Source organism: Ranitomeya variabilis, chromosome 2 (assembly GCF_051348905.1).
Source record: "Ranitomeya variabilis isolate aRanVar5 chromosome 2, aRanVar5.hap1, whole genome shotgun sequence".
NCBI lineage: Eukaryota > Metazoa > Chordata > Amphibia > Anura > Dendrobatidae > Ranitomeya > Ranitomeya variabilis.
This window is the reverse complement of record NC_135233.1, coordinates 137,884,383-137,898,845: the sequence shown is the minus strand read 5'-3', so window position 1 is coordinate 137,898,845 and position 14,463 is coordinate 137,884,383. Positions and strand designations below refer to the sequence as shown.

At 43.5% G+C, this 14,463-nt stretch overlaps 1 protein-coding gene across 3 annotated transcripts in view; it reads right to left on the bottom strand.

Moving 5' to 3' along the window:
- Positions 1–14,463, bottom strand: part of EPM2A (EPM2A glucan phosphatase, laforin) — a 300,202-nt gene that overhangs the window by 150,430 nt on the left and 135,309 nt on the right. For all 3 annotated transcript variants that reach the window (XM_077283027.1, XM_077283026.1, XM_077283028.1), the window contains exon 3: positions 13,609–13,783. In XM_077283027.1, coding sequence (XP_077139142.1) covers positions 13,609–13,783 — 175 coding nt within the window. The remainder of the gene's footprint in view (positions 1–13,608; positions 13,784–14,463) is intronic.

The following is a 14,463-nucleotide window of genomic DNA, read 5'->3' as shown; positions in this document are numbered from 1 at the left end:
ATAATGCGGGGGTCCCTTTTTAGGATACGCAAGGCATACCCAGCCATGTGGGCCAGTGTTCCAGGTGTCAATTCACTGCTTGTGCTGGGTTGAGGAGCACTTTCTTGCAAATCAACATCACTTGTGTCGCGCAAAAACCCTGTATCTGACCTTGCAACGCCACCAGTTTCTATTGCCCCCTGAGAAGCATCCTCCTCCCATAAATATTCATCCCCATCATCCTCCTCCGCCTCTTCATCCACCACCTCATCCAGGAGAGTTCCCTGAGCAGACAATAGCTGACTGTCATCAAGGCTTCCCTCATCCTCGGCTGCAGACGCCTGCTCCTTAATGTGCGTCAAACTTTGCATCAGCAGACACATTAGTGGGATGCTCATGCTTATGATGGCGTCATCTGCACTTACCAGCTGTGTGCATTCCTCAAAACACTGAAGGACTTGACAGAGGTCTTGTAGCTTCGACCACTGCACACCAGACAACTCCATGTCTGCCATCCAACTGCCTGCCCGTGTATGTGTATCCTCCCACAAATAGATTACAACACGCCTCTGTTCGCACAGCCTCTGAAGCATGTGCAGTGTGGAGTTTCACCTTGTTGCAACGTCGATTATTAGGCGGTGCTGGGGAAGATTCAGCGATCGCTGATGGTTCAGCATACGGCTGGAGTGTACGGGCGACCGGCGGATGTGCGAGCAAAGTCTTCGCACCTTGAGGAGCAGGGTTGGTAACCCCGGATAATTTTCCAGGAAGCACTGCACCACCAGGTTCAAGGTGTGAGCCAGGCAAGGTATGTGTTCCAGTTGTGAAAGGGCTATGGCAGCCATAAAATTCCTTCCGTTATCACTGACTACCTTGCCTGCCTTAAGATATACACTGTCCAGCCATGACTGAGTTTCTTGCTGCAAGTTCTCCACCAGAACTTCCGCGGTGTGTCTGTTGTCGCCCAAACAGTTCATTTGCAACACAGCCTGCGGACACTTACCACTAGCTGTTCGATAATGGGATACCTCGTGTGCAACACTGGCAGCTGCGGATGGAGTGGTCGTGCAACTGCGCTCTGTGGACGAGCTTTGGCTTCTGGAGGAGGAGGGGGAGGAGGAGGAGGGGTGGCGAACGTCTACAGCCAACTGTTTCCTAGACCGTGGGCTAGGCAGAACTGTCCCACTATGGCTGTCCCCTGTGGACCCTGCATCCACCACATTAACCCAGTGTGCCGTGATGGACACATAACGTCCCTGGCCATGCCTACTGGTCCATGCATCTGTTGTGAGGTGCACCTTTCCACTGACTGATTACCTCAGTGCATGGACAATGCGGTCTTTGACATGCTGGTGGAGGGCTGGGATGGCTGTTCTCGCAAAGAAGTGCCGACTGGGTAGGTCATAGCGTGGTACTGCGTAGGCCATCAGGTCTTTGAAAGCTTTGCTTTCAACCAACCGGTAGGGCATCATCTCTAGCGAGATTAGTCTAGCAATGAGGCCGTTCAAACCCTGTGTACGCGGATGAGAGGATGAGTACTTTTTTGTCCTAACGAGAGTCTCTTGTAGGGTGAGCTGGACTGGATAGCTGCATATGGTGGAAGAAGCGGTGATGGTGGTGGTGGACATGGCGGATTGAGAGAGGGTTGGTGATGGTATTCTTGATGTTGACCTACATACAGTGTTTCCTACCAAAAATGTGATTCCCTGACTGCTTTGGCCTTGCGACGATACCTCCACATTTGCTGCTGGTGCTGTCTTAACCGGTGGGCTTACAGTGAGGGAAGCAATGTAGCGTTGCTGACTACCTTCATTCTGAGCAGGGGCACCAACGGTACGGGACATTTGGTAGTTAGTCCAGGCTTGCAAGTGCATGCTGGTTAAATGTCTACGCATGCACGTTGTATTTAAATTTTGGGGATTCTTCCCTCTGCTAAAGGTCTTTGAGCATTTCCTACAGATAACTTTGCACTGATCACTCGGATCTTGGTTAAAAAATTGCCACACTCCACTATTCCTACTATGGAATACCTTTTCAGGCATTGCTCACTGTGCTACTTTCACCGGATGGCCACGCTATCCTAAAACAGTTTTTTTGGTTGACAAATGTTTTTGGCCTGAGACGGGCCTGCCAGATGAAAGCTGTTGCGATGTAGATGGCTGCTGCCGATCATCCTCCTCCGCTTCTGAGCTACTGGCAGCGGCACCCTCTTCCCCCAATGGCTGCCAATCTGGGTCAACAACTGGGTCATCTGTCACCTCCTCTTCAATGTCATGTGCACCTTTCTCTGTGTCACCATGTAAGGTGCTATAGCGTTCGGGACGGGGTACCATAGTCTCATCAGGGTCAGTTTCTGGCTCAGTACACTGCGAGGGCAATGTAGTGATCTGAGTCAATGGAACAGCATAATAATCTAGCTGTGGCTGTGCATCAGTGCACTCCATGTCCGATTCATCTTGTAATGGGCTGTTAACAATTTCCCTTTCTAACCCAGGCACGGTATGTGTAAAGAGCTCTATGGAGTAACCTGTTGTGTCGCCTGACGCATCCTTCACTGTTGGTTTGGGTGAAGGACACAAGGAAGCGACTTGTTCTTGACCGGGAGCATCCACTGACGACTTGCTGCTTTTAAATTTGGAACTTTCTGAAGAGGAGGCGAAAGAGCTAGGGGCTGAGTCAGCAAGGAAAGCCAAAACTTTTTCCTGCTGCTCCGGCTTTAAAAGCGGTTTTCCTACTCCCAGATAAGGGAGCCTTCGAGGCTTTGTATAGCCAGACGATGACGCTGGTTCAACACCTCCAAACTTAGCTGCTATTTTGATTTCCCCACAACCACCAGATGCTCCACCACCACCACCACCATCAGTACCAGCTGGCAATGACCGCCTACGGCCCCTTCCACCAGACTTCCTCATTTTTGGGAAAATCTAACCAAAATAACAACCGTTATATGGTACTGTAAAACAAGGTAGAAGGTGTATATAAACTTGTTGAGAATTGAATTCTCCCTTTTTTGGGGGGGAGACTGCACCACAACTCAGGCCCAGTGTATAACACAACACAATGTAAGTGGCAGCAAGTGGCTGGCTGATACACGACAAACTAAGAAGACTGAGGTATATCCACTTTGTGAGAATTTGAATCTCACTTTTTTTGGGGGGGAGACTGAACCCAAACTCAGGCCCAGTGTATTTTACAACGCAATGTGAGTGGCAGCAAGTGGCTGGCTGATACACCACAAACTAAGAGGACTGAGGTATATCCACTTTGTGAGAATTTCAATCTCACTTTTTTGGGGGGGAGACTGAACCCAAACTCAGGCCCAGTGTATTTTACAGCGCAATGTGAGTGGCAGCAAGTGGCTGGCTGATACACCACAAACTAAGAGGAATGAGGTACATCCACTTTGTGAGAATTTCAATCTCACTTTTTTTTTTGGACACAGAACCCAAACTCAGGCCCAGTGTATTTTACAATGCAATGTGAGTGGCAGCAAGTGGCTGGCTGATACACCACAAACTAAGAGGACTGAGGTATATCCACTTTGTGAGAATTTCAATCTCCCTTTTTTTGGGGGGAGACTGAACCCAAACTCAGGCCCAGTATATTTTACAATGCAATGTGAGTGGCAGCAAGTGGCTGGCTGATACACCACAAACTAAGAGGACTGAGGTATATCCACTTTGTGAGAATTTCAATCTCACTTTTTTTGGGGGGGAGACTGAACCGAAACTCAGGCCCAGTGTATTTTACAACACAATGTAAGTGGCAGAACGTGGCTGGCTGATATAAGACAAACTAACAGAACTGACGTATATCCACTTTGTGACAATTTGAATCTCCTTTTTTGGAGGGGAGACAGCACCACAACTCAGGCCCAGTGTGTAACACAACGCAATGTAAGTGGCAGCAAGTGGCTGGAAGATATCTGAAAAAATCCAAGGACTGTAGTACAATTTCAATCTCCCTACAATGATCTCAGGACAAGTATGGCAGCAACAAAAAGGACTGCTGCACACAAAAGTGTGGACAAATAAACAAGATAACTGCAGAAAGGAGCAACAGGATTTTTGCTTTTAAAAAAGCAGATGGTTTGCACAGCAGCGGTGCAAACAGCAATGCAGCTATCAGGGAGCCTTATAAGGCAGCCTAATAAGCAACAGAGCTGATGCACAAAGATATAGCCTCCACTGTCCCTGCAAAACAAAGGTGGTGTTGGACAGTGGAAATCGCTACAGCACAAGCGGTTTGGGGGTTAATCTCCTCTCCCTAACTATATCCCTGCTTCTGACGAAGCTGCAGCAACCTCTCCCTATGCTAAGAGCGGCAGAAGTAAGATGGCGGTCGGCGTGCACGCCCCTTTATAGCCCCTGTGACGCCGCAGAAAGCAAGCCAATCTCTGTAATGCCCTTCTCTAAGATGGTGGGGACCGAGACCTATATCATCACGCTGCCCACACTCTGCGTCCTCCTTCATTGGCTGAGAAATGGTGCTGAACGCGTCATATGAAACGCGACTTTGGCGCGAAGATCGCCGACCTCATGGCCGATCCCACAGTGGGATCGGGTCAGGTTTCATGAAACCTGACTTTGCCGAAAGTCGGACGATTTTTGAATTTGTCCGATCCGTTTCGCTCAACCCTAGTTGTTAGGAGTTCTTCTATCGTCATCGTCGGTATCATGTTTGTTGCTGAGGTCATGTCGGTCTGTTGTGTCCTCTGAGATGGACTTTTGGGGTCCTGTGAGGTAGATTGTGATGATGACATCTTGAGACTCGTTGATTTTGTGCGCTAAGATATTAAATGTGAGATCAGTCTAGTATTGGATTCAGAAGCAGCATTTTTTTTAAGGCATTATTTAAAGAACACGCAGTTCTTATATCTTTGATTATGGAGATTGGTAAGACATTTGAGCGCATGGTTGTGCCTATGGTACAGAACCTAGTGCATCATAGCTATAACCCACCAGGGCTGTTTATGCCCTCCGTATTTTAAGGGTTTTTATATCCGTGAATTAGATATCTAAATTGCCAGGGGGTGGCAGTGTTATATCTGTGCGTGCACCCAGTAAATTCTAAAGCCTGAAAGTCTATTTTACTTGTATAGCATTTAGATTATGCTTAGAGATAGCTTATATAGAATTAGTAACAGACCACTAGGTGTCGATTTTGTCCTAGAAATAGTTCTGAACATAGCAGATATAAGAAAATTCCAGTTGTCCTTTGTCATTTACTTTGGGGCATGAAGAGTTAAAAGGAGACCACAGAAATAGCAATTTCCAGGAATATGGGCACAGTAGAGTTCTTCTGATTTAAGCTCATTCACCTCTGTCCCCTCCTGTGTTCCCCTATTCAAGCTCTGTCTCTCTCTATTTAAGTGGTGAAAAAAAAATCCAAACTTTGGTAACAAAAAAAAAAATGGCGCCATTTTCCAAGACCAGTGAGGGCTTATTTTTTTATGTGTACCGAACTGATCTTTTTATTGATACCATTTTGTTGTATACACGATCTTTTGATCGCCTGCTATTGCATTTTATTGCAATGTAGCAGCGAACAAAAATCTGTAATTCTGGCATTTTGAATTTTTTTCTCATTATGCCGTTTACCCATCTGGTTAATTATTTTTTTATATTGATAGATGGGACAATTCTGAACGTGGCGATACCAAATATGTGTATGTTTGATTTTTTTTATTGTTTTATTTTGAATGGGGTGAAAGGGGGAAGATTTGAACTTTCATATTTTTAAAAAATATAGATAGATATTTTTAAAAACTTTTTTTTTTTTACTTTTTGCATGCTTCAACAGACTCCATGGGAGACTAGAAGCTGTAGTTGTCCCATCGGCTCGGCTACATACAGGCGATGATCAGAAAAATCAAAGTTCACAACCCGATATAACAAGTTAAACTCAAGAAGTAAGTCTGTGTATGAGCAAATTAAACTTTTACAAATCTCCCAGCCCAGGTGTTATTCATCCACGAATATTGAGGGATTTGCGCTCAGTAATTGATACCACTGTACCACTGTACCACAGTAATTGATACCACTGTATCTCATATTCTTAGACTCTCTTGTAACAGGGGTTGTGCCACAAGATTGGAGGATGGCTGATGAGGTTTCCAATATTTAAGAAAAGTAAGAAGGTGGATCCAGGCAACTACCGTCCAGTAAGTCTGATATCAGTAGTGTGCAAAGTTTCTGGGGGCATTATAAGAGATGATCTACAGAAATATATTGCAGAGAATAATATAATAAGTGACAACCAGCATGGATTCATGAAGCATAAGTCGTGTCTAACTAACATGTTGGGTTTCTATGAGGAGATAAGTGCAAATCTGGATGTAGGTAATGCAGCTGCTATGATTTATCTAGACTTTGCAAAGGTATTTGATACTGTACTACATAATAGCTTTATACTGAAGCTCCGGAAGCAGGGACTAGGGGAAACTATATGCAGATGGGTAAGGAACTGGCTAAATGACAGGAAACAAAGAGTTGTCATAAATGGCATGTTCTCTAAATGGGATATAGTCAACAGTGGGGTTCCACAGGGATCTGTGGTAGGACCAATTCTTTTTCACCTCCTTATTAATGACCTTGAGGATGGGATTGAGAGTAAAGTGACAGTCTTTGTTGACAACACCAAACTATGTAAGATATTAAAATCTGACCTTGACATTACAATATTGCAAAATGATCTGGATAAGATGTTTGTATGGGGAAATACTTGGCACATGAAATTTAATGTTAACCCCTTCCCGACATCTGACGTTATAGTACGTCAGATGTCGGGTCCCCTGCTTTGATGTGCGCTCCGGCGGTGAGCGCACATCAAAGTCGCGACATGTCAGCTGTTTTTTACAGCTGACATGTGCGCGCAATAGCGGCGGGTGAAATAGCGATCACCCGCCGCTATTAACTAGTTAAATGCCGCTGTCAAACGCAGACAGCGGCATTTAACTACCGCATCCGGCCGTGCGGCCGGATATGAGCGCATCGCCGACCCCCGTCACATGATCGGGGGTCGGCGATGCTTGTACATTGTAACCATAGAGGTCCTGGAGACCTCTATGGTTACTGATCGCCGGTGGCTGTGAGCGCCACCCTGTGGTCGGCGCTCACAGCACACCGGCATTTCTGCTGTGTAGCAGCGATCTTATGATCGCTGCTGCATAGCAGAGCCGATCGCGTTGTGCCTGCTTCTAGCCTCCCATGGAGGCTATAGAAGCATGGCAAAAGTAAAAAAAAAAAGTAAAAAAAAATGTTAAAAAAATAAAAAAAATATAAAAGTTTAAATCACCCCCCTTTCGCCCCAATCAAAATAAATCAATAAAAAAAAAACCCAACCTACACATATTTGGTATCGCCGCGTTCAGAATCGCCCGATCTATCAATAAAAAAAAAGCATTAACCTGATCGCTAAACGGCGTAATGAGAAAAAAAATCGAAACGCCAGATTTACGTTTTTTTGGTCGCCACGACATTGCATTAAAATGCAATAACGGGCGATCAAAAGAACGTATCTGCACCAAAATGCTATCATTAAAAATGCCAGCTCGGCACGCAAAAAATAAACCCTCACCTGACCCCAGATCACGAAAAATGGAGACGCTACGAGTATCGGAAAATGGCGCAATTCTGTTTTGTTTTGTTTTTTGCAAAGTTTGGAATTTTTTTTCACCACTTAGGTGAAAAATAACCTAGTCATGTTAGGTGTCTATGAACTCGTACTGACCTGGAGAATCATAATGGCAGGTCAGTTTTAGCATTTAGTGAACCTAGCAAAATAGGCAAGCAAAAAAACAAGTGTGGGATTGCACTTTTTTTGCAATTTCACTGCACTTGGAATATTTTTCCCGTTTTCTAGTACACGACATGGTAAAACCAATGATGTCGTTCAAAAGTACAACTCGTCCCGCAAAAAATAAGCCCTCACATGGCCAAATTGACGGAAAAATAAAAAAGTTATGGCTCTGGGAAGGAGGGGAGCGAAAAACGAAAACTGAAAAAGCTCCGGGGGTGAAGGGGTTAAAGGGAACCTGTCACCTAGTTTTTAGCTATTAAACTGGTCCCAGTGTGCGGTTAGTGATGCAATTAAAAAACACCTTTTATCATTAGAGGATTCCCTCACATACCTTGTCTTTCAGTTATACGGGTGGTGACTTTATCTTTTCAGTCACGGATCATTCAGTGTACTTTTGAAATTAGGCATGACAACAGAATTGCATTTGATTGCTGTTACTAGCCCGAAGTCACAGCAACCACATATCAAATCCCACGCATGCGCACTGCCCATCCGCTCCTCGGGTCCTGAACCGCAGAGTGGAGGAGGACACAGTAACGAGCATAGCGTGCGCGCTCACAAGTTATGTAGACATGGACTCAGAGCGGCTACATTATTACAAGGGATGGAAGGCCTCTCATATGATAAGAGGTCAGAAAATTGGGATTGTTTAGCTTAGAAAAAAGATGCCTCAGAGATCTCATTTAGGCTACGTTCACATTTGCGTTGTGCGCCGCAGCGTCGGTGCCGCAGCGCACAACGCAAACAAAAACGCGGCAAAACGCACGCTAAAACGCTGCGTTTTGCGCCGCATGCGTCCTTTTTGGCCGAAAGTTGGACGCAAAGAAAATGCAACTTGATGCGTTTCTTGCGTCCAACGCTTGCGGCCATGCGGCGCAAAACGCAGCACAACGCATGTCCATGCGCCCCCATGTTAAATATAGGGGCGCATGACGCATGCGGCGCCGCTGCGGCGCCCGACGCTGCGGCGCTGACCGCAAATGTGAACGTAGCCTTACATGTATAAATATATGTGTGGTCAGTACAAAGGAATGGCACACGGCTTATTCCTTCCAAAGACCATACTAAGGACCAGAGGGCACTCATTACGCCTTGAAGAAAGGATATTAAAGCAGCTTAAGAGGAAAAGGTTCTTTACAGTTAGAGCAGTCTGACTGTGGAATGCCCTCTCACAGGAGAAAGTAATGGCAGACACTATAACAACACACATAACATTGCGGGTTATAGTTAATTTAATGACAAAATGTATAATTGGTGGAGAAAGTATGAAAAAAGACCTATGTCCATCAAGTTCATCCTATCTAACTCAAGGTCATCAGTCTCCGATTGCACCATCTTTCGCTGTCTTGGCCAAAGTAGACTTCATGGAAGACAAGTGAGGGGGAAACCAATGTTGAAAGCAAATCATAAAAAAGTGAGACTGGAATTCACCAAAATGCATATTCACAAACCACAAAGCTTTTGTGAGCATGTCTAGACAGATGAGATTAAACTGTATTTTTTTGGCAAGTCACACCAGCTTTGTGATCACAGATGCAAAATTCAAATATACAAACAAAAGAACATTCTACCTACAGTCATGGACAAAAATTTTGAGAATGAGACAAATATTAATTTTTCGAAAGTCTACTGCTTAATTTTTTCTAATGGCATTTTGCATATACTCCTGAATGTCAGAGTGATCAGCTTAACAGCAGTTACTGTACTTGCAAAGTCAATATTTGCCCAGAAAATAAACTTTAACCCCCAAAACACATTTCAACATCATTGCAGTCCTGCCTTAAAAGGAGCAGCTAACATCGTTTTAGTGATTGATCCATTAACACAGGTGTGGGTGTTGATGAGGACAGGGCTGGCGATCAATCAGTCATGATTAAGTAAGAATGACATCACTGGACACTTTAAAAGGAGGCTGGTGCTTGGTATCATTGTTTCTCTTCAGTTAACCATGGTTATCTCTAAAGAAACACGTGCAGCCATCATTGCACTGCACAAAACTGGCCTAACAGGGAAGAGTATCGCAGCTACAAAGATTGCACCTCAGTCAACAATCTATCGCATCATCAAGAACTTCAAGGAGAGAGCTTCCATTGTTGTCAAAAAGGCTCCAGGGCGCCCAAGAAAGACCAGCAAGCGCCAGGACCGTATCTTAAAACTGTTTCAGCTGCGGGATCAGACTACCAGCAGTGCCGAGCTTGCTCAGGAATGGCAGCAGGCTGGTGTGAGTGCTTCTGCACACACTGTGAGGCGGAGACTCTTTGAGCAAGGCCTGGTTTCAAGGAGGGCAGCAAAGAAGCCTCTTCTCTCCAGAAAAAACATCAGGGACCGACTGATATTCTGCAAAAGGTACAGGGAGTGGACTGCTGAGGACTGGGGCAAAGTCATTTTCTCTTATGAATCCCCTTTTCGATTGTTTGGGACATCTGGAAAACAGCTTATTCGGAGAAGAAGAGGTGAGCGCTACCACCAGTCTTGTCTCATGCCAACTGTAAAGCATCCTGAAACCATTCATGTGTGGGGTTGCTTCTCAGCCAAGGGAATCGGCTCACTCACAGTCTTGCCTAAAAACACAGCCATGAATAAAGAATGGTAACAGAATGTCCTCCAAGAGCAACTTCTCCCAACCGTCCAAGAGCAGTTTGGCGCCCAACAATGCCTTTTCCAGCATGATGGAGCACCTTGCCATAAAGCAAAGGTGATAACTAAATGGCTTATGGAACAAAACATAGAGATTTTGGGTCCATGGCCTGGAAACTCCCCTGATCTTAATCCCATTGAGAACTTGTGGTCAATCATCAAGAGACGGGTGGACAAACAAAAACCAACAAATTCTGGCAAAATACAAGCATTGATTATGCAAGAATGGACTGCTATCAGTCAGGATTTGGTCCAGAAGTTGATTGAGAGCATGCCAGGGAGAATTGCAGAGGTCTTGAAGAAGAAGGGTCAACATTGCAAATATTGACTTGCTACATTAACTCATTCTAACTGTCAATATAACCTATTGGTACTCATAATATGATTGCAATTATATTTCTGTATGTGATATAAACATCAGACAAACAGTAATAAAAACCAGAGGGCAGCAGATCATGTGAAAATATAATTTTGGTGTCATTCTCAAAACTTTTGACCATGACTGTACTTGTTAAAAATGGAGGAGGCTCGGTTATGTTTTGCAGCTGATTTGCTGCATCTGGCACAAGGTGCCTTGAATATGTGCAGGGTACAATGAACTGTCAAGACTGTCAAAGCATTCTGAAGCTAAATGTTCTGCTCAGTTTTAGAAAGCTTGGTCTGAGTCACAAGTCATTGGTCCTCCCAACAGGATAATGACCCAAAACACACAGCTAAAAACATCTAAGAATGGTTAAGAGCAAAGCATTCTGAAATGGCCTTCTATGAGACCTGGTCTACAGTAAATCCTATTGAACTTGAATGCAGTCTGGAGAAGTCACACCTTCCCACCTGAGACAACTGTAGCAGTTTGCTCATGGGGAGTGGGCCAAAATACCAGTGAACAGGTGCAAAAGTCTCATTGAGAGTTATGGAACTTGTTTGCAGTGATTGCCTTAAAAGGTTGTGCAACAAAATATTGATTTGAAAATGCAATAATTTTGGCCATTTTTATTAGTTTTTTATTTTCCTGTTGCATCACAATTCAAAAGCAATGTCTGATTTTTCATTAGTCGATATTCAATAAATTTATTTTGAAAATTACATTTGTCAGTTTCAATGATTATTTCAGTGAATATTGTGGGGTTTTCTTACTAACACAGGGGTAACAACAATTTTTTTCCCACATATGCATATACAGTGGCATGTAAAAGTTTGGGCACCCCTGGTCAAAATTAAAGAAGTTTTCCACTACTTGAACAACTTTTTGTCATACCCCATGCATGGCCCCAATAAAATAAAAAAGCTTACACTCTCCTCCAGTGGTGTCTGCACTCGCTATTATAGGGGTTCCTGTGCTGTTGTTGTGACACGTGACTCTGGCACCCAATCAGAGCCGGTGACACTGTCCCTGACTACCTCTTTATGTTTGATTTGTCCGAAGGCGGGGACACTGACATCAGCGCTGAATAAGCGCCGGAATTACACTTTACAACAACCGCACAAGAGCCCTGGGACCGCGAGAGCTGACACTGCGGGAAAGGCGGTGGCACTGGAGGCAAGTGTAAGCTTTTTCTTTTCTGGGCCCAAAATATTTAGGTCAAGAAGGGGTTGTCCTAGTACTGGACAACCCCTTTAATGTTATTGTGAACAGTTAAGCAAGTTGAAGATGAAATGATCTCTAAAAGAACATTAAAGATGACCCATTTCCCTTGTATTTTAGGCAAAAAAATATATTGTCATTTTTTACATTTTAAAAATTACAAAAAGGAAAATGGGATGACGCAAAAGTTTGGGCACCCTTTGGGATTTGTGTGCTCAGATAACTTTTGACCAAGGTTTCAGACCTTAATTAGCCTGTTAGGGTCATGGCTTGTTCACTATCATTGATAGGAAAGGCCAGATGATGCAAATTTCCCAGTTTTATAAAAACCCAGCCTCCTCAAACCTTGTACCAGAAAACAGCAGCCATGGGTTCTTCTAAGCAGCTACCTAGCACTCTGAAAATGAAAATGGTGAAGGTCCACAAAGCTGGAGAAGGGTGTAAGAGAATAGCAAAGCATTCTCAAGTTGCCCTTTCTTCAGTTTGAAATGTAATTAAGAAAGGGTAGTTAACAGAAAAAGTGAGGTCAAGATAAGGTCTGGAAGACCAAGTAAAATCATAGTGAGAGCTGCTCATAGGATTGCTAGAGAGGCAAATCAGAACTCCCACTAGACTGCAAAAGACCTTCAGAAAGATTTATCAGACTCTGGAGTTGTGGTACATTATTCTGCTGTTTCGAGACACTTGCACAAATATAGCATTCCTGGAAGAGTCATCAGAAAAAACCTCTCCTGTGTCCTCACCATAAAATTCAGCATCAGAATTATGCAAAAGAACATTTAAACAAGCCCAGTGTACTTTTAAACAAGTCACGTGGATCGATGAGGTTAAAATAGAACTCTTTGGCCACAATATTCAAAGGATCAAAGGTGTGTGTGTGGAGAAAAAAGGGCACAGAATTTCAGGAAAAATGTCTTGCCAATCATTAAGCATGGGGGGGTGGATCAATTATGCTTTGGGGTTGTGTTGCAGCCAATGGCATGGGAAATATTTCACAGATAGAGGGAAGATTGGATTCAATTAAATTTCAACAAATTCTTGAGGCACACATGACACAATCTGTAAAAGAGATAAATTTTTAAAAAGAGGATGGCTTCTACAAATGGAAAGACTATTAGCTGGCTACAAAAAGTGTTTACAAGCTGTGATACTTTCAAAAGGGGGTGCTACTAGGTACTTACCATGCCCAAACTTTTGCATGGGACCATTTTCCTTTAACTTGCTTAACTGTTCACAATAACAGTATTTTTTTTAACTGGGGTCCCCAATCTTTTACATGCCACTGTAGTATAATGTATACATATATGAATACATATACAGACGTATAAAAAAAAATCTGAGTTTGGACCACAGAGATAAGCCTGAGAGTCAGTTCCCAACAACAAAGGTTGCCTTGTTGTAGCTGGTTGGTACACATGAATTGGTCAATTTATGCTCTAATTACCTTAGACTGGTTTACGTTTACACTATGTTTTGCCGCCCCAATGTATTGATTGTGTCCTGTTATAAGAAAACATACAAACAAATGGCAAGTGGAAAACTAAAATCTTTTAACATTAAAACAATGTGGAATCCAAACTATGGAAAAAAGGGAGAATGATGAAGTGTACCTCGAGAAATGCATGGCCTCATTATCTGCAATGTGGAAGTAGAAGTCTGTGGTGTGCTTCATTTCATTAGTATGTCCAGTGGTTTCGATCCAATGTCCTATTGGGTAGCAATAAACACCATCTACAATGTTATTTTCTTCGTAAGCACAGCAGCGGTCATGGTGTGGCCCATTACCTGTTGAGGCAGAAATTCAGTGCAGTTGAATGATCTAGGCTTACACCTCCAATCCTTCTATATTATTTCAAAACACTCTTTTTCGGTGATTACTTTGTATCTCTATTCATACTGCACCCACACACACAAATGATACACCATTTGAAAGGTAAACTTGCCGCCTTCAGCAAGAAAATAGCCAAACAAACCACACATCCACAATGTTATCACAAAATACATCTTAAACCTTCATTTTCATAAAACTGCAGTAAGGAAAAATGACCTGCAGGTGTCACCACACTACCCCAAAGCATACTAATGCAAAGCTGAAACAAATCCTAGCATTTGCCTTTGGGGGCTTTGCAGCTTGCCGAACTCCTTGCCCAGCTGATTTCAGGCAGGTACATATAAAATATTTGCTACATACAGTATGTGGAAGTAGAATAAAAGTAAAACTTTACCTGTTTAAGACTTCACCTTTAAAACTGAAGATATAAATGAATGCAGCCTAAAAGTGACCATCAGATTTTCCGTATTATTGGACAGTCATTGAAAAGTCTATCTTCCTTCTAAGGTTGCAGCTTATTGGTGACCTAGAGTCACTTCTGGTTCCTAGTAAAAAACTGCAGCGTTGACATAACTCAGACTGTACATTGTTTCCCGATGGGAGTGATTGGTGGAATCAACCTTGCAAAAATTGA